Raw genomic sequence first — 21825 nt, 5'->3', positions numbered from 1 at the left:
AGAAACACATGGGTTACAAACTGCTAAAACATATTTTATTTTGATCAAAAACTGTCAAACTGAATCCGAATCCAAATAGTATTTTAAAACCACACACACACCATAATTATTCATTCCTTACGTCTCCTTTCCAACATACCTCACTGAAATGGTGTACTTATACAGGTATATTTTAAAAATATTCTGGCCCTTTCAACAAAATGAACATAAATTACACTGGCTGTAAAACAATTTTAGTTTTAAATTTACTTAATTTCACAAACATCCCAGAAAGTAAGCCTTATAAACAAGACTCTAGTGTTTATAATAGTCAAAGAAATGGAGGAAGGAGTATCAGTAGGTGAAAGGAAACAAAGTCCTAGAATATCACAGCACATTTTCTAAAGCGAAGTGAGACAAATACTATAACACCTTAACTTGTCATTAAGCATAATAATCAAACTAATATCCAAAAAACAATTTAGGCTGTTCTAGTTCTAAAGCTAATTCACCTTGTCCTACACATCTCTTCCATCTAAATGTTCATCTGTATCCTATATAGTATCCTTTTATAATAAACCACTTAAGTAAGTAAACGGTTTTCCTGGGTTCTTTGAGCCACCCTAGCAAATTAATTGAAATTAATCGATTGGGAACTCCAATCTACAGCCAGTTAGCTGGTCAGAAGTCCAGGTGACAACCTGGGCTTGGGACTGGCATCTGAAGTGTGGGGGGTGGAGGCGGAGTTAACAGTCCTGTGGGAATGAGCCCTTAACCTGTGGAATCTGATGTTATTTCTAGGTAGATAGTATAAGAACTGAATTGAATGGTAGGACACCCAGCTGGTGTCAGAGCACTGCTTGTTATACATGGGGGACTATATATAGGGGGACGCCACACACACACTTTGAAATTAGGTCAAGGAACCCAAAAGAATTGACAATAAGAAATACTCTCTACATGTCAACCCAGTACACAATACATGTATGTAACTAAAACAAATATTCATGAAATAATACTTAGCCTTACTATATGAAATGAACTCTATTTTCTATTCTTTTCTATTGAATTTTTTTTTAATGCTGTGGGACCCACTACATTGCCTTCACCTTCCACCAATGGACTGCAACCTACAATTTGAAAAACATGGCCCTAGAGAGCTCATATGACGTGGAAAAGATGAGGATAATGAGGACATGAATCTGGATGCTGTAGATAAATGAGGATATAAATTCATCACACTTTACTTCAGCCTGGGTGGTTTCCTTAAAATATATCTCATATACCATACCACACAAATAGAATTCCTATCACTAAAAGAATATCTGTTATATCTATATCTACCAAAAAATGTCACTTCTTCTCCCTCTCTATCCCCTTACCTTGCTTTTAATTCTCTACATAGAATTTATCACTAACTGACATAGTATACACACAAACACACACACACACACACACACACACACACACACGTTTCCATCTGTTTTCCTCACTACAATAAAGGCTTCAAGAAGGCAGGCACCTTGTCTGTCTTGTTCACTGCTCTTACTCCCAGCACATAGTATTGTGCCTGCCATACACTTTGGTACTAACAGTACTTTGCTGATTGTATGAGAGCACATGGGATGGTTTTGTTTTGGCTCAAGTCCCAAAAGCCTGTTTTGCTAACGTTAGCAATCCTCCAACTTCGTCCTATAAAATGGGTACGTGTTTGAGGAGAGGGACAGGAGGGAGTTAGAGCTGAAAGAGACAATTTCTTTAAAAAGATAGTTGGAATGCTGTGGCATTTCTCCGGCTGCTCCAATACCTCATGTGAAAGTGTCCCACTCACCCCATGCCAAGTGATGGGGCTTCACTGGGACCAACCAATATGTGAACATAAGAAAGAGAATAAAGGTAAGAACAAGCATAGGAGAGAAAGAGAATGAAAAAGGGGAGAGCTGCACTAAGGATAAGTTGCTGTTCCCCCTTTGAGAGTAGGCAAGGATGTATGAACCAATCGGGCCTGCAGGAGGAAGTGGGAGGTAGCTTGAAAGAGATTCTGTCCAAGAGCACTGAGTAGCAAAAGGAACCAGAGAAGAGCAGCCTGTCTGAAGCCTGGATCTGAAGAAGGAGAGTCAGAACCAGTCAGCCAGAGAAGATATCTGCCAAGTCACACGGATGGCAGCTCAAGGACGCTGTTGGTGAAAATCTCAGAAAACAAAAACAAAAGTTTTTCAAAAACAGCCCATGGAAGAATGAATCAGCAGTGGTAAATGGGCCACCGAAAGGACTCTATCCTTAGACTGCAACTGTCCCCACTTTGTATGACTATGCTCCTTTTCCCTATTCTCAACTCTGAGGACTAAACCTAGAGAAAATTCAGCTAGTGAATTGGGGAGAAGAGAAAAATAAGAAGGGAAGAAAGAGAAAGCTAAACAAGCCCCCTGCAAAGCCCTACAGTAAAGTAGTATTTCCCAGAAGGACATGGAATTTAATTTATCTCAAGTTGGAGCTTTGATTATTACACTAGAGAAGATATTTTGATTGCTAAAATGAGACTGTTCTAATGACTAAAAGGAAATGAAGAAGCTGAGATCTCTCCATTATTTCAGACAAGGATGAAAAGAACTACTCAGGGGCCATGGCTCATGATTACGGAGTAGGATAGAAATTAAGTTTTCTTCTTGTACCTTACTGAGTCTACTTCAGTCAATTAATCATTTACATGTGATAAATATCTGTCAAATGAATATATAACTAAAATAACTAGAATAAAATATAATAAAATATTAATAGCATTCTCGGAGTGGTGAATTACAAATTATTTTTATTTTCCTTTTTGTATTTTCCTAGATTTTTCAAAACTCTTTTGAGCATGCTTAAAAGAAAAGAAAGACTATTAAATTGACAGAGAAAAATGTCACACACATGTTTCACAGGCATTCATACCCAGAGGAAACAAGTAAAAGAAACAAGTAATTCTTAATTCAAAAGTATAAACTGAGGGAATCCTTGGCAGTACAGTGGTTAGGGCTCAGAGCTTTCACTGCCACAAGCCAAGCAGTGCGGCCAAAAGAAAAAAAAAGTGTAAATCAAAATTATTTAAAATGATCATCTTCTAATTTTCCCTTATGGTTTATGTCTCTGCTGTCTGAAAATGCCAAATTTGAAATTTAAAGTAGACTAAAAGTAGAAAATCAAGTATTGACCTTGTTGCCAGTAATAGGGAAGATTGGCTACCTGGATCAACAGTTTACTGAAAACAACTAAACATACTAGATATAATACAGCTTCTTAAATGCATCAGTGAGTTGGCAAGAAAATAAAAATACTCAAGCTAAAAAAAAGAAGATGGAAACCTTGATTTCTGAAGCTTTCACCTGAGGGCATTGCTGAGCCAGGTGAATTTTATGGCCTCAGAGAGCTTCACAGAACTAGAGGATTAGAAGACAAAACCTAGGGTCCACCTAAGATCATAGTAACAAATGATTCCCCCAACTCCCTTCCCACATATAAAGCCGATATCCCAAAGGGTTAAACCTGCAGTATAAGGGTCAAAGTATATACCCTGTACCCTAACTCCAGGATATTGCAATAAAAAATGGACTATCTCAAACCTTGTCACAGGAGGAATCTCTGATAAGAATATGGAACCATAAGCCATCTCTCTCGTTTGCAGCCTAAATTCACACGACCTGGGTGGCCAGGAAAAAATTCAAGCTGAGAATTTAAGTGTCTACAGGAGCCTGGCAGAAGCAAATGCAAATCTTCTTTCAAGCGATTCACAATCAATCCAGGCCTCCATGAATTCTCACAGACAAAGTTCCATGAAAATAAGGAGTTTTCAGTAAAAATTAACCGAACAGAAAAGGAAACAAAGCAGAACCAGCAGTAACAACAGATGGCAGAAACAGAATTGCAGGGATTTTAGATATCAGAATTATCACAGTCTGCAAAATAATAATTCTTAGTATGACTAAGGAAATAAAAGATAGGTTTAAAAATATATTCAGGAACAAGTAAAAAACTGTAAGAATGATCAAGCAGATTTGAAAAATATAAACTTTCTAGATATAAAAAATATAACTGAAATTAAAAATTAAATTGATGGATGTCAGTTTTCTACAAATTAAATTATAGAGTCAACTTAATTCTAATCAAAATCCCAGCAGGCCCATTAGAAGAAACTGAAAAGCTGATTCTACAATTTATGTAGAAGTGCTATGGACCTAGAATAGCCAAAACAATTTTGAAAAAGAAGAACAAAATTGAAGGACTACACTATCTAATTTCATCACTTATTAAGCTACACAAATCAGCACTGAGTAGTATTAAAGATACAAAGATTAGTGTAAAGACATACAGCTCAATTAAACAGAATAGACTCCAGAAATAGATCCATACATTTATGAGCAGTTGATTTTCAACAAAAATGTCAAAGCAATTCAATGCGGAAAGGAAAAATCTTTCAACAAATGGTACTGGAATAATTCATAGCCATATAGAAAAAAAGAACTGCTTATCATATATAAAAATTAACTTTAAATGGATCACAGACCTAAATAAATTTAAAGCTATAAAACTTCTAAAACAAAACACAGAGGAAAATCACAGTGACCTTAGTTTTTCCAAACATTACTTAAACAGGACAAAAAGCAAGAATTTATAAAACAAATTGATAAACTGGACTTCATCAAAATTTAAAATGTTTGCTTTTCCAAAGACCATGTTAAAAAAGGAAAAGGTAAGCTTCAGACTGGGAGAAAATGTTTACAAAACATGTATTTAACAAAGGAGTTGTATTCAGAATAAATATAAAATACTCTTACTCAATAATAGGACGAAAAACAATCCAATTTTTTTTTTTTTTTTTTTTTTTGCGGTACACGGACCTCTCACTGCTGTGGCCTCTCCCATTGCGGAGCATAGGCTCCAGATGTGCAGGCTCAGCGACCGTGGCTCACAGGCCCAGCCGCTCCGTGGCATGTGAGATCTTCCCAGACCGGGGCACGAACCCGTGTCCCCTGCATCGGCAGGTGGACTCTCAACCACTGCGCCACCAGGGAAGCCCAATCCAATTTTTTCTAATGGTAAGAAGATTCGGACAGATGCTACAAAGAAAATACATGGATGACAAATAAGCAAATAAAGATGCTCAACATCATTTATTGCTAAGGATGTCACTTAAAACTACACTGGAATATCACTGCACATCCACTAAGATAGCTAAATTTAACAGACTGGCCATACCAAGCAGATGGATGAGAATATGGGGAAGCTGGAACTCTGATACACTGCTGGTGGGAATGCAAAATGGTAAAACCACCTTGGAAAACAGTTTGGCAGTTTCTTAAGGTAAACATACACCTACCATACAACACAGCCATTATACTCATACTTATGTACCAAATATAAATGAAAGCATATGTCCATGCAAAGACTTGAACAAGAATGTTCATACAGTTTTATTTGTAATAGCCAAAAACTGGCAACAATCCAAATATCCATCAACAGGTAAATGAACAAACTAATTATGATTTAACCATACAACAGAATACTCAGTAACAAAAAGAACAAACTATGGCATATATAACATCATGGATGAACCTCAAAATAATTATTGCACTGTGTGAATATATACTGTATGATTCCAATTATATATAAGTCTAGATGATGCAAGCTAATCTATAGCTACGTAAAGCAAATCAGAGGTTGCCTGGGAAACAGAGGGATCAGGGAAGGCAGGACGGATTATAAAGGAACATAAGGAAATTTGGGGGCTAATGGGTATGCTCATTATCTTTTTTAAAAATTTTATTTATTTATTTATTTATTTATTTTGCGGTACGCGGACCTCTCACTGCTGTGGCCTCTCCTGTTGCGGAGCACAGGCTCCGGACGCGCAGGCTCAGGGGCCATGGCTCATGGGCCCAGCCGCTCCACGGTATGTGGGATCCTCCCAGACCAGGGCACGAACCTGCGTCCCCCGCTTCGGCAGGCGGACTCCCAACCACTGCGCCACCAGGGAAGCCCTCATTATCTTAATTGTGGTGATAGTTTCATGGGAGAACACATATGTCAAAACTTAGGAAACTGAAAACTTTAAATATGTGCAGTTTATTATATGCCAATTATCTCTCAAGCTGAAAAACTAACAAATAGGACTTCTAGAAGTGAAAAATATAACTTCTAGAAAAAGAAAATTCAATGGACGGGTCTGAAAGCTAAAGAAAAAGCTAGTGAATTGGAGAAACGATCTGAAGAAATCAACCACAAAGCAGCCCAGAGAAACAAGAAATGGAAAATGAAAAGAAAGAGGTTAAAAGGCATGGAGGATAGAGTGAGAAGCCTGAATAGACATTAGAATTTCAGAGGGAGAACAGAGAGAAAAAATGGGACAGAGGTAATATTTGAAAAATGATGGCTGAGATTTTGAAGAATGAAAAGATATCACTCCACCGATTCAAGAATCCCAATAAATTTTAAGTAGAATAAATAAAGAAAGCAGTATAAATGCTACCTAATAGCAAAAAGGAACAATAAACAATTTGATATTTTATTTCTTATCAACATAGCTATACTCTTCTGAGTTGTCAATGATAAATTTGGAAACAGAAATGCCCTTTCTCCTCAGCTCATTACAAACACCATACTAAACATGCCTATAAATAAATACTGAAATTATGGTCAATAAGTCTGTACTGATAGGTTTAAAACTAAAGATACATCAAAGATTGGAAATAATCCAGCTGTCAAACAACAGGAGATGTCAAAAATATGGTATAACCAAACAAGAGAAGTAAGGTAGGGAAAAGGGAGGGAAGAAGGAAAAAAAATGAGGGAAGGAGAAAGGAAGCAGGAAAGGAGAGGAGGGGAGGAAAAGGAAGGGAAGAAATCAGGTGTCTCTGCTGTTTACAAAACACCAGAGTTGGCGAAAAGAGAGGCCTTAAGAAAGAATGGGGGAAATCGGCACCCATTCCTTGTTCAAAACTACCCTCATGTTATCTAACAGCCTTCTACTCTGTTTCTGTTATCTAAGCTGACTGAAGTTCTCTCATTAATTTTTGGTTTCTTGGAGAATAAAGTTTCAAAGCAGCCATACAAGTAACTGAGGATAATGAGGTTTTGTGGCTTCAAAACAAAAAGTCAGAAGACTTAAAAGTTTCAAGCATAATACAAAACTCAAAAGCCATGAAGAAAAAGACAGACAAATCTGAGAAAATAATATTTTAAATTCGATATGAAATACAGCTCAAATTGTAAACACAAAAACAGGGGAAATGATTAGCAAAATTTGCAGAAATTATGACAGATTAATCATTACTATAGACATTTACAAATCTGAACAAGATAAGCAATTATGAACAAGATGAAAACCTCTTAAAGAAAAAAAAAATGGGCAAAGGACTTCCCTGGTGGTTCAGCGGTAAAGAATCTGCTGCAGGGGACACGGGTTTGATCCCTCGTCAGGGAACTAAGATCCCACATGCCACGGGACAACTAAGCCCGCATACCACAACTACTGAGCCCAACCAGAGAGCCGGTGTGCTGCAAACTACAGAGCCCACGCACTCTGGAGCCTGCGTGCCACAACTAGAGAGAAGCCCAGTGCCTCAACGAAAGATCCCACGTGCTGCAACTTAGACCCGATGCAGCCAAAAATAATAAATAAATAAATAAATAAATAAAATGGGCAAAGGCCACAAACAAGCCATCCATACATACACAAAAAATCCAGAAATGGCCAATAAATATATAAAAAGATATTTGACCTCATTAATAACAATAATAATGTGCTGTTCTAAGCCCTTTATACTATATATAAACTCATTTAACATTCAATGATAACTCTATAGGATGCGTACTATTATTATTCCACTTTATGCATGATGAAACTGAAATAGAGACAGGTTTATTGGTATGAGAAGATGATAATATATTAAGTAGGGAAAAGGTTGTAAACCATGTACAGTGAGTTCCTTTTCATAATACACACACGCACACAAGAAAAATCTAGAAATATGCTCTAAAAGATAAATAACGGTTTAGATAATAGAAAATCCTGTCACTTATCTATATTTTCCAATCAATCTATAATAAATATTATTATCTTTAAAGAAATATATGTTTTTTTAATTTTAATCAAAAGATTCTCATTAGCTTCACTATTATGCAGTTTTCACAAATGAGTTAACCCTTTGAAGATCAATCTATTCCCTACAATTAAGTTATACTCTGAAAGGTACATCAAGTTATCTCAAGCAACAGAGCCATGATTCCTTAGATTGTATCTTCCGGGCTTCCCTGGTGGCGCAGTGGTTAAGAACCCGCCTGCCAATGCAGGGGACATGGGTTCGAGCCCTGGTCCAGGAAGATCCCACGTGCCGCGGAGCAACTAAGCCCGTGCACCACAACTACTGAGCCTGCATTCCATAGTCCGCGAGCCACAGCTACTGAGCCCACGTGCCACAGCTACTGAAGCCCGTGCACCTAGAGCCCGTGCTCCACAACAAGAGAGGCCACCGCAATGAGAAGCCCGCACACCGCAACAAAGAGTAGCCCCCGCTCGCCACAACTAGAGAAAGCCCGCACACAGCAACAAAGACCCAATGCAACCAAAAATAATAATAAATTAATTTTAAAAAATTATATCTTCCTTCTGTTAAATGTCTGGTATGCTTCTGAAATAAAAGAATAAGAAAGAGGTCCAATGTGTATTCCACAGATGTCCAAAACCAACGCTTTTTTCCTAATAGGGTCTGGCTACCTGCTTAACCTTCACTGACCAGGCCCCTTGGTATACATCTAACCTCAAAAATTAAAACTCCAATCCTCCACCACAGCTCCCTTTCCCTTTCCTCATTCTGTCGTCACATACCACACCTTATCGGTTCATTCCATTTTCTAATTCTTTTCACTATGCTAATGAATAATGTCATTCGGAAGCAAAATTAATTTCTCTTCTTTTCTATATTTGCCTGCTCAAAGTCATTCATATATTGCAGCTTTTAGAGTAGAAACATTAAGCATGGGGTCTGAATTAACAGCACAAAATTTTATTTTCCATTTTCTGCTCCCAGGTTTTGAGGGGTTTCATGTATCTGTGATTCTCCAGAATGTACATAATGCTGTGATTTCTAGCAATGTTTCCACTAACAGCATGAATCTTGCCAATCATGGTTTAAAATATAAGACAGCAAGTATTAGAGATTACTTATAATTCTTTCATAGTTCATTAATAAATATATAACTCTAACCATACAATATTTTTATTTCAGAAATCATCATTTATCTTTGGCAAGATATAAGTCTATAATCCATCAAATGCAAATTTCTATATCAATGAAAAAATACAGAAAACAGTACATCATAGGTTTACCAAAGCATTAAGCAGAGGGGAAATTTTCCGTAATTGTTGCAGACATTAATTCCTGTCTATAGCCTTGAAAAGACTTATCTGATTAAAAACAGTTTTACTGTTAATATTTGACAATTCAAATTAGTAATATTTATTGAGATGCATCTATAAGTACAGAAATATGCAATGTGAAGGAGGCAGTGCATCTATCTATAAGTACAGAAATATGCAATGTGAAGGAGGCAGAGATAAGTAAAACATAGTACCCTGATTTAAGAAGGTATCAATGTAGGAGAAACCAGATACAGTGCATATAAACACAAATGTCTCATAAGGAGCTAGCCATTTCTACATTTCAATAAATTTTACCATTGCTACACAAAAGAAAACACTATTTTTTACCAAGGAAAAACGGATTTTTAAAAAAAAAAAAGAGAGAGAAGGGCTTCCCTGGTGGCGCAGTGGTTGAGAGTCCGCCTGCCGATGCAGGGGACACGGGTTCGTGCCCCGGTCCGGGAAGATCCCACATGCCGCAGAGCGGTTAGGCCCGTGAGCCATGGCCGCTGAGCCTGCACGTCCAGAGCCTGTGCTCCGCGACGGGAGAGGCCACAACAGTGAGAGGCCCGTGTACCGCAAAAAAAAAAAAAAAAAGAGAGAGAAGAAAATAATCAAGTGTGACATTTTAAAATGAATGGGAACAAATATTCAGACACTCAAAAAATAAAGTGACCGCCTACTATGGGCCAGAGGATTGAAAAGAACAGATCATTCTAGCACATACTTAAAACAAATGACACATATAATACTGTAGACACATATAATTCTTTTCACAAACACTTGCAACTTTAAACGTGTGACAAACTAAGATCTAGCATAGTTATATTCTACAACTTAATCCACTTTTTTTCTCCTTTGGTAACTGAGATTTGAAGCTCTGGATGACTTCCTCCATAAGAGATGTAAGTATCAGAGTTTACAAGGTATTTTAAGAGAAATGACAGAAAGAAGTTGGATGGATGGGTCAGGATGCATGGGGTTTACAAGTTAGAAGATAAATCATGGTGTATGTTAACCTATGGCAAGTAGGTCAGGGCAAAAGCTGTTAGAAGGAACAGATAAGAAGGAATGTGCTGGTGGATGTGTCTGGAAAAGGTTTTCCAGGATGAGCAGAATTATAGGAATGCCTATCAGATTATCTGTTCGAGACAATCTGTTCAGATTATCTGTTGAAAATGACTGCTAGAAAAGCATGGGAATTTCAACTTAAGTGTAGTTTGTGATGTAATTTCAAACCAGTAGATGAGAAAATATGGTTTCTTCATAAAGGCATGTTGAACTGGCAAAATGATAACAAAATGAAGTTGAACAGCTGATTCCCTAAGCACACACTGTAACTTCTGATTAAGTATTTGCATCCTTGAGGATTTCAAAAGCACATAATAAAATACTAGCAAATATATTCCAAAAGTACATTAAAAGAATAATACACTACGACAAAGAAAAGTTCAACTCAGAACTGCAGAGATGGTTCAATTGTAGGAAATCTACTACTTTTACGATTCAGCATATTGATCAAAAGAGGATAAAAAACCTCTTTAGAGAAAAATTATTATGGCAAAATTCTGAAAAAGCATTAACGTTATCTTTTATTCTTGATTTTTAAAGTATAATAAAACAGGAATCAGTATTTTTAAAACACTCATAAATAAGACTATTTCCTTTAAAAGATTTTAAAAAAATACATACAAAAGGCAGTACCATACTTAAGGGAAACACTAGAAGCATTCTAATAAAATTAAAAGAGGAAAAAAAAAATCCACTATCACTACTACTATTTAATAGCTTTTCAAAGATACTGCATGATACCTTTAAAGAGAAGAAAATAAAAAGGTATAAAACTAGAAAAAGAACTGATAAATTCATCATCTTTTGCAGATGATATGACCATATCATATCTCTTGAAATCCAAGAAAATGAACTGAAAAACTAATTATAAACAATGAAAGAATTCTGTACTATGGTTGGGGGACCAAACTAACATTAAAAAAGTGCTCCTTCATAGAGATATAAAGTAACGTAGTAAAGTAATTCTTAATACAAACACAAAAAGAGAGACATATAAAAGAAAGTTTTAATATTGAATATAAAAAATAATTATAAAGAAAACTTCAAAATGTTACTGAAAGCAAAAGCATTCCCCATTTTAATGATGGAAAGAGAAACTCAGAGAGGCAGAGTAAGTCTTCCAAACTTGCATAACTAGTAAATGGTGACAACAAAAGATGAACCCAGATTTGTCTGGCTCCAAAGCTCATCCTCTTTCTACTACCATATACTGCCGCAAGTTCAAGAAAGAGAGCCTCTGTAAGCAAATTCAGGTGAAATCCAACAAGTCTTCACTATTTAATGTTTCTAATAATTTGAAAGTTCTATTTATAATCACTATAAATGTACCCAAGATATTTATATCCAATTAATGTGAACAAGTTAAAAAGAAATCAAAGAAGTTGCCTGAAATAAACTGTATTTGCTATGTCAGGTCCTTATGGTAGGTTCTCAAAAGGACTGGGTACGTGTGCAATTCCCAGAATAGAGAAGATCCACAGTATTTCCCAGACCAAACTGAATAAGAAGGAGAGGGAAAAACGCTGAGCCAAACTATTCAACCTGATCCTTTACTGAACCATGATCCCATGGCACCTACAGTTTGTCCCTGACCTTCTAATACCCTTTGGTTACTCTGCATTTGTTTTTCTAACATCTTGATTATACTCTTGGCACACGGAATATTACACTAAATACAAGACCCCTCTCTTTTGGCCTATCTGAATGGATCCTAGAATTCTTCTTCCTGTGTTGGCTTTTGGCTTTGTTTTGTTGAACCTGATCCCATACTTATCAGTTGACTATTCTTAGTTATTACATTTCTCAAAAAGCAGTGGGAGATGGCTCTTACATGCTCTCCCCTAGATATCATCTATTATAACTATCTTCTCTCCTGAATTAAACCCTTTAGGATTTAGCATTCTACCATACTTTGGAAAAGGTAAAGGTGGCCATTTGAGGTTAAAAGGGAAAGTAAGGAAACAATGGTGAATGACAGCAAAACTACTACAGATCTAGGAGCAGGACTACAGAAATGGGTCATGCTAATACAAAGTTATTTAGAAGTCAACTGTATGCCTATACAAAATGAGAGCATGTGATGAAGAGATTAACAAGAAACGAACATCAGAAATGCTTTAAAAAAAAAGAAAAGAAACACTTTTAATTTGTAATACTTACCTTGGCTCTCAGTTCTGAAGGCCAATGACTCATAGTCATCAAAACTTTGGGAGAAGAAGGCTAAGTTATCCATGGTCTATAGCTGCTAGACCTATACACCATTCTACTTATTAGTCACTAGTTAGCTAGAGCCATCACACAAAGTACTGCCTGGAAAATCCCATGAATTCAAGTAAGCCCTAACCTGCTGCATCTGTGAGCGGTTTCAGGATACTGAAATGCCAATTTCTCCAAGACGCAGACACTTTACATTGTCCTGCAAAGCTCTTATGAATAGGAAGAAGTGATATGAGGGCAAATAAGAAGTACATCTTAAAAAGACAAGGGAGAATTTATCACAGAAGGAACTTCAGAAGTTCCTTTGCCTCTCAAAGAAAACAAACATTCCTAACATCCTTACCAGTAAACAATGTCCAGTGGTGCAAAGTAGTTTTTCATTATCAGGTCAGCAAAGTAAGCTTCTGTTTCCCGGCAGGCAGTTCCATTTCCAATCACCACTGTGCTGCAGCTTCAAGGAGAAACAGAATGAGAAACTGGATGAGATCAAGGCACGCTTCTAAATCAATCAGGAGAAAATGGACAGAATGCACGAACAGTATTATATGATGCTCTTATTCTCTCATATATCCAAGCAATCTCTCCACTATCTCACAGGGGCCACGCAGACTTATGTAGAATCAAAGACACTGCTCCTGCACTTGGTATTATAGGAGGCAGTGGAGAAATGTCTTATGGTCACACAATCTCAAGAATAGTCAGCTTTCTTCCCATCTAGAAGGAATGAAATTTAGACATGAGTAAGTAAACTCTGGAACATTCTAAGCCATAATAAAGAATTATGACTGAATTATGTGATATGTTTTCAAGTAATTTCTGAAGCTTCTCTAACTACTGCCACATCCATTCCTCAGATCCATGAAAAAGAAAGAGAGAGAGAGAGGGAGGGAGGGAGGAAGAAAGAAAGAGAGAGAAGGCCCAAACTGAAGAATTAAAATCTCACTTTTGGTCATATTACCACCTTTGTTTAGTGAAGGCGGCAGAGGAAGGGAGTAGCATTCCTCCAGAGTCTCCAAATGTAGAGTTCTCCAGCAATTTGCCCCAGCATTGTTTTACATGGTTCCTTTTCTAACACCAAGGCACTTCCCTTAATCCCTCCCACCAAATCACGGACTTCAAAGATATCTCTGATTGGCTGAGCCACTGAAATACTCAAAAGGTTACTTATTTTCATACTTGAAATTCAGCAAAAGCCTCTTTATTTTCTCTGCCTCTCGGAAGCCTTGTCCACAATGCAAGTATACCACATCGGTATGAAGTATCTGACCTTAGGAAAAAATGAAAAGAAAAGGCCATTTTGTAAGAAATTACAAAACATAACACACCACTGATTTGATTAAGCAAGTTGAAATGAAAAGGGGACTGGTTCACCTTTTAAAATGCAGTCTGAATCTTTCATATTCCTTAATCAGATTCCCCCTTAAGCATTCTGAAATTCTGTTACCTCCAAAGTTATTAGAACTCTGTTTTGCTATACAAAAATCATTATCAACTAGATAACATGCCATGATACTAAAAGAGAAATGATTTTTAATAACACTTAACATCAAAAATAGTAAAAGCTGGGACTTCCCTGGTGGCGCCGTGGTTAAGAATCCACCTGCCAATGTAGAGGACATGGGTTCGAGCCCTGGTCCAGGAAGATCCCAGATACCACAGAGCAACTAAGCCCATACTCCACAACTACCGAGCCTGTACTCTAGAGCCCGCGCACCACAACTACTGAAGCCCACACACCTAGAGCCTGTGCTCAGCAACAAGAGAAGCCACCACATGAGAAGCCTGCGCACCGCAACGAAGAGTAGCCACCCAAAGAGCAGCCCCCACTTGCCGCAACTAGAAAAAGCCAGAAAACCTGCATGCAGCAACGAAGACCCAACGCAGCCAAAAAATAAATAAAATTAAAAAAAAATAGTAAAAGCTAACATTTACTGAATATTTACTATATATCAGTGAGTGTTGTAATACTATTCTATTTCTTCCTTTGGGTTGTAGATATGTAAATTTCTTTACCTTATGTAATTTTTTCAGCTGCATACTTATGAACTGTGAGCTTCTCTGTACTATATTTCAGACAGAAATATATTTTAAAATTTGAGGGTAACTCCTAAAGAACAGAAATAATGAGCTAAGTGACCAAATTAGGAAGTTAGGAAAAAGACGACAGAATAATCTCAAAGGAAGTGGAAGGAAGAAAATAATAAAGTTAAAAAAGCAGAAATTAATGAAATAGAAAAAAAACATATAAAACAGAGAGGACCAATGAAGCTTAAAATTTTAAATCACCTGTTAAGAAAAATACATACTTTTAGCTATACCAATCAAGTAAAAGAATGGATGACACAAGTAAATTATATTAGAAATGAAAAGGGAGTATAACTAGAGATTCAGCACAAATTTAAAAGATACAGAGAGATTATTATAAACAACTTGATGTTAATTTAGATTAAATGATGAAATGGATAAATTCTTGGAAAAGTCTTACCAAAACAGACTGAAAATACATATGCATGTATGTATGTATGTGTGCATAAAATTTTAAAAAGAACCATTCTATAAACAATACAAATACAGTAAAGGACAAAAGCCATATGATAGCTCAATAGATTCAGGAAAAAACACTGACAGAATATACTTCCCGTTTATTGTAAAAATGCACAGCATGAAAAAAGAGCAACTTAGAACAGCAAAATCAAAAGCCCATGACTATATTTATAAAAAAAAAAGTATCCCCACAAAACACAAAAGGTGAGCAGGTGGGAACAATGCACCAATAACCACCAAGACCAATGTGCATCAGCATTTCTGTGGGAGGAGGCACAGAGAAACAATGGAGTATCTCATGGACCTGAGATTGGAGGAAGCCTCAAAATGTCAGAAGGTACTTCCCTGGAAATCAAAACTGGCCCATCTGAGAATAGAAAGTAAAACTGGAAAAGACCTTTGCATACTGTAATTTATAGGTCAGTACAAAGGTTGCACAGTAAGTTCAGAAAGGACTGGAAAACTCTGATCTCTGAACTCTTGAAATTAACAAGTAGAACATTCTTTTCAAGACAAAACCCCACAGAGAAAAAACTGTTGAGCATCATATTCACATTGAGCAAGGTAAGGACAGTATGGACAAAAGGGAAAAAAAGTCTAGATAAAAGGAAAGAAAGCAATAGGAAAGCAAATTTCAGAAAGTATAAGGTTATCTCTCTATCCAAATAGATAAAGTTTTTCTTCTCAATAGTTTGGAAAAAGTAGAAATGATAGTTCTAGAGATATACAGCTAGCTTTCCATCCTAAAAGTTGAGAAAAACTAATTTGATGTAAAACTAAGCAACAGAAAAGGATCATAGTCAAATTTCATATAGAATGATTATTTTTCAAATCAGGAAATAAAAAAGACTAGTATGATGTCCTTAAAGAAAGATGTGCCCCAAAACAGAGGAAAAACTGTAACCTAATATATAAGAACAAGCTACCAAAAAAAAAAAAGATTAGAGAAAATGAGAATAAAATAAATCAGAATTAGAAATGTCAGAAGTAAGATGAAAGAACTTAGGAATGAATTAAATATGAAAGAAAAAGTTATTCTAGGAATGAAAACTTAAACCAAAAGAAACATAAGAAAAATGTAAACAATCAAAAAAATTAAAAGGTGAAGAAGTTCACCACAGAACTGTAATCTATTTTTTATAAATACCAAATGGAAATTCAAAAACTTAAAAACATAACTTAAATAAATAACTCAATGGATGGATTTAATAGCACATTAGACATAGCAGAATAGAGGATTAATTAACTTAAAGACAATCAATAAAAAATAAAAGAATTGAAAATAGAAGAGGAAATTGAATGGTCTAAAATACACGTAATTAGAATTCCAGAAAGAGATGCAAGAAGGTCTACAAACCTCAAGCAGAATTCACATCCCCTTCCCTCCAAAACAAATAAATAACACACACACAAACAGCTAAGCATATAAGAAAACTTCTGAAAGCCACAAAGAAAAAATCTTAGCAGGCAGAGGAAAAAATTATCACCTTCAAAGGAGCAATAATAAGACTTTTGTCTGACTTCTCAACAGAAACTGTAAAAGCCAGGAAAAAAAAAAAAAAAAGAAAGAAAGAAATGACATCTTTAAAGCACTGAAAATAACTGCCAATCTTGAATTCTACACCCAGCAAAAATATTTTTCAAAACCGAAGGCAAATCAGAAACTTTCAGACAAAAAAAACGAGACAATTTGTCACTAGCTGATCCACATTAAAAAGAAACAGACTAGAGTTTTAGGAAGAAAGAAAGTGATCTCAAATGGAAACACAGAAATGCAGAAAGAAATGAAGATAATAGAAAGGGCAAATAAATGAGTAAACAGGAAAAAAAATACTGACTGGACAAAACAATAAAAATGTCTCATGGTATTTAAAATATACACAGAATCAGGACTTCCCTGGTGGTCCAGTGGTTAAGAATCCGCCTTCCATTGCAGGGGACGCAGGTTCAATCCCTGGTTGGGGAACTAAGATCCCACATGCCACAGGGCAACTAAGCCTGTGAGCTGCAACTACTAAGCCCGCGCACTCTGGAGCCCACGTGCCACAACTAGAGAGAAACCCACGCACAGCAACTAGAGAAGCCCGTGTGCCGCAACAAAAAGATCCTGCATGCTGCAACTAAGACCCGATGCAGCCAAATAAATAAATAAATATTTTTAAAAAAACAAAAATAAAATATACACAGAATCAAAATGTATCATATATAAATGCAGTCAGTATAAACAGAAGTTGATGGGGGATAAGCAGAGTTATTAAAGTCTGAGCCCAGTTAATCCTCAATATATCTATTGTGACCTAGGAAAGGGCATAAATGATAGTAAATGTTGACTGAGTCTACAAACAGGCCCAACAGGAAGCTTCATCCTGATTCCTATATCGCTTTTTGTGAGAAAACCATCTTCTGTTCCTTGAAAATTAGCATTATTTCCAAATCCTCATGAAGTATATGAAGTGAAATTTATGACCAACCAAACAACTTCTATATAAAACGCTGAAAGGTATGCTTACTGGTAGGAGAAATTATAGCTAATTTGCAACCGTGTTTATAACCGGGATCCACTCCCATCAAGGTACGCCCTGGGACAGGGCTTGTTAAAAGGAGCTGACGAAGGTTCCGTCCAAACATCATTACTGATTCTTTCTCTGCATCTGATGTTAGTTTGGCTCTTTAGAAATAGAAAAAGAGAATAAAAAAGATAAAGTATTCAGTTTTCATTCATTCAAATTTTCTTCCAGAAAAAGAACACAATTATTCCTCATTGGAGCATTCATTATAACAAAATAACTTAAGATCTTTAGAAATAGAAAAAGAGAAGAAAAAAGATAAAGTATTCAGTTTTCATTCATTCAAATTTTCTTCTGGAAAAAGAACACAATTATTCCTTATTGGAGCATTCATTATAACAAAATAACTTAAGAGAAAAAAAATCACATACAAAATTATATTGAGTCTCTTTTTGCTAAGCTCAGTAATGCAGATACCTCAAACAATTTTGTGGTATCAAACCTGCTGAGTTTGTCATACCTACACTCCTCTATCTGCTCACCCTTATATAAGAAATCTACATGTATAAAGTATCTGTGTATATGAGAGAGACAGGGTGTATAAAGATTTGGACATTACATGGGATGTCAAAGTTTATCAGCTGATTAAAAATATAAACACATAATTAGTGGTCAATTACTGAATCATAAGTAGCCTCCTCCAACAATGCTTAGTTTTATACCCTCACCTATATATATCTCAAGGCCATCTTCTCACTTTATTCCATTCCCCACATCTATCCCCTCGTCATTCTCACAGTGATGTGACATGACCACAGATATTAATACCAGTCCAGAACCCTGTCTCACATAAATAATTTCCCAATTTTATCCAGAGAAGCTATTAAAAGTCTAATTTTCAAATTTTTTCTAGGATAAAAATATATATCTCTATTGGACTTAAAGGCATTTGGAAACTAAGTTTTACACCATTTGCCTATTTAACAAGAGTTCTTAACATATTATCTCCTGAAACTCAAAAGAATTTATTAAAAGTGTGTCTTCTCTATTAGCCTAGGTTAAAAACAAAGTGCATGCCAATGGCCACAAGAGCAAAAGCAATTCAGGGCACATTTCTATCAGCGTTGAGGTAGAATTATCTACATATCTAAAGGCACATACAGCTAACCAACATTTGTTTTCCTGGCTTAATTCAGCTTCTTACGGCTTTTCTCTCATCTTCTCTAATATTTCACTGTCATTCTCCCTGCATTCAGCCAAGCAACATGAAGATATCATTTCAGGTATCTCTAAATCTTCACGTTTAACTTTATTTATTGAGTGAGCACTTGTACTCAATCTTATATAAAGTACTGTGATTGATGTAAGAGATACAAAGCTGAAAAAATCCCTACCCTGAAGATCACTGTCTAGTGGAAGAGACAGAAAAATAAACAGATGAGTATAACACACGGTAGGGATAGCTAAATTAGGATAACTTTCTAAGAGATGTCTTCTCAGGTGAATCAAGAAGGATAAGTAATAGTTAAGCAAACAAAGGCAGGGATAGTAGCTGAAGAGCATTGAGAAAACACTCTGGGCAATAGAAGCAGCAGATGTCAAAGCTCATGGCTTATTTATAGAAAAAGCAAGTAACTTCATATGATAAAATAAAAAGAAATACCAAGACAAAGGGCTACAGAGGAAGAAAAACACAGCCCACAAAGGGTTATTCTAAAGAGCTTGGATTTTATCCTGGAGACAAAGAAGATCCACTGAAGGATTTTAAGTAGAAGAGTATGAAATAATCAGATGGGAATTTAAGGATGGCAATGTGGAATATGTATTAGAAAATACAAGACAGAGATCATCTATGATCCTAGTATAGTAATTCAGACAAGAAATGATGATAACCTGAACTAACCATGGCTATACTTTCTCCTAGTAAAGATGGAGATAGAGAGGAGGCAAAATTCAAGATATAATAAAAGATGGCATAATAGACAGCACTTGGTAATACTGATAATGTAGTTTTCATGGAAGAGGTATGTGTGAAAAATGACACAGGGATGAAAGATCATGACAGTCATGGAAACAAAAATGCAGAAGTAGACTCTGAATCTTATATAGTCAACTGAATAAAATGGCTGCAAAATAATATAGTCTATTTGATCTCTTTTAATACACACATATGAATGGAGAAAAGTCTAGTTAACAATGGCTATCTCTACGTGGTGAAATTATATGGTTTTTTTTTCCTTTGTTTTACTGATTCTTTCAATTTTTCTGCATTTGGACAAATTTCTTTTTAATTAGAGAATTAAAGTAATTTAATTACTTTAATAAATCAATTGAGGGTTTTCCCCCTCAACTGCTCTTTCAGGTAATTACAAGTATTTCTATGAAGAGACACATCTGTAGACAATGTCTGCAAACCAACTTATGGAATGAAATAAGACATATTTTTTAACCACAGGCATTTTAGAAAAAGAGGAGGAAAGTGCTCTTGCTTGCCACTGCTAATGGAAGTCGGAGAAGAATTATACATTAAATAATCCCACAGCAAACTGCACACATTAAATCTCAATGAAACTATTCCACAAGCAGTAAAGCTATTCACATCAAATATATGCAAAAATGTCAAATGCACCACTGGACATTATATGCGACATGAGAACACAAGATAAAAGGATGAATCAAGAGAATGAATGATTTTGATAAAAAAGAGGTTGGACAAAGGAGCTATATGTCCTTTTTAATAGTACCTGCTCACTCCTGACTCTAAATGCCTCCAAAGTCAATGGCCAAGTCCAGTAAAAGAAAAACAGACAAACATAAAGGCTGCTATAAATTCTAGTGAGGCTGAAGAGATGGCTAGAAATCTATAGTTTCCAGGTGACCCTTGCTGAAACACTAAATAAGTGGGAATGAAGAAAATCTATAGCAAATAGAAAGGCATATATGAAGGCATGGCTGGTGTCTAAACATTGACTACCAAGACAAAGGCTAGAGAGAAGCAGGAAAGAGGGTTTTTGCCTCCCAACATTTCTGTCCACCTCCTCCCCTAAAAACAATTCGGTACCTCACCTCTTTTGCAGTTCTTTGTAACCTTTAGTTCTTCTGCTAGTCCATTTAGATGGTCACCTTAATAATCTCCTAATATTTGTTCATCACTGCTGATAATTATTCATTGAAACAACTCCATCTGCTAATATATATTAGCTTTCTGCATAGTAATACATTCATCACGTGCTCCCCTGATATCCTTATGCTTTTTTTGGCTCTTTTACCTCTAAAACTGCTGCCAACTAACTTCTCCATTAACTTCTTAGTTTGTTTCTCCCAAGCCAAATCTCTCATCAATAAAACCATTTGTTTGGCTTGGTTGTCAAATTGCAAGACTAGTATTGCAGAACTGGAAGGGGTACACATTAAGTGGTCAAGATTTGAAAAGTATACCGTAATTAAGAGCTGTGTTTTGTGATCTATGCATGTGAATGCCTCTACAGATTGAAATCTATGCTTAAATTTAAGACTCTGTGATTATGACTCAGTTCTTTTGATTGGCTAATGGATCAACAAATATTTACTACACGCTTTAATGGGCCTATTACCATACATAAAAGTAAACAGTCCAGAAAGTTAAATAAGACAAGATGCATACCTGAACTCTCTACAAAGGAGAGGATAAATAAGGCGTTTAAAGGAATCATCCAGTGAGTTGTATAAGATCTTCATTAACTCTGGCCTTGCAAAGCCACGTGGTCTCCACCTGCAAAAAAGAAAAGCCTATACTAAAACTGATGTAACAATAATAAGGCCATAAAAGGGCTCCTGGAAGAGCAGAGAGGAAGTGGAAAAGGGGAGAAGAAACTTTATTGAATCCGAAGTAACATAATCTGTAAGGAGAGACAGTGATGTCTGAAAATTATTACTATGACATCTGGAGTTCTTATTTTTAAAAACCTGGTAACCATGGTAACACATAAAACTTAAGGGAGGAAAAAACTTTCCTATTCTGGGGAGAGTCCCCAAGGCATTATTAATAATGGTAAAAATTTTTAAGATATGAGAAAGTCACCAAAAAATTACTGAACCACTGCTATAGACTGAATTATGTCCCCTAAAATTAGT

General features: G+C 36.0%; 1 protein-coding gene and 1 long non-coding RNA gene across 7 annotated transcripts in view; both read right to left on the bottom strand.

Annotated features, from left to right (window-relative positions):
- Positions 1-21825, bottom strand: part of LOC125960907 (uncharacterized) — an 840695-nt gene that overhangs the window by 190162 nt on the left and 628708 nt on the right. The window lies entirely within an intron of this gene.
- Positions 1-21825, bottom strand: part of SRBD1 (S1 RNA binding domain 1) — a 231045-nt gene that overhangs the window by 159029 nt on the left and 50191 nt on the right. For all 6 annotated transcript variants that reach the window (XM_033419145.2, XM_033419146.2, XM_033419147.2 and 3 more), the window contains exons 11-14: positions 21356-21463; positions 17716-17873; positions 13838-13928; positions 13005-13112 (exon numbers count right to left, since the gene is read on the bottom strand). In XM_033419145.2, the coding sequence (XP_033275036.1) occupies positions 13005-13112; positions 13838-13928; positions 17716-17873; positions 21356-21463 (465 nt within the window). The remainder of the gene's footprint in view (positions 1-13004; positions 13113-13837; positions 13929-17715; positions 17874-21355; positions 21464-21825) is intronic.

Source organism: Orcinus orca, chromosome 13 (assembly GCF_937001465.1).
Source record: "Orcinus orca chromosome 13, mOrcOrc1.1, whole genome shotgun sequence".
Taxonomy (NCBI): domain Eukaryota; kingdom Metazoa; phylum Chordata; class Mammalia; order Artiodactyla; family Delphinidae; genus Orcinus; species Orcinus orca.
Note: the sequence above shows the minus strand (reverse complement) of the source record. Positions and strands in the feature narration are given on the sequence as shown.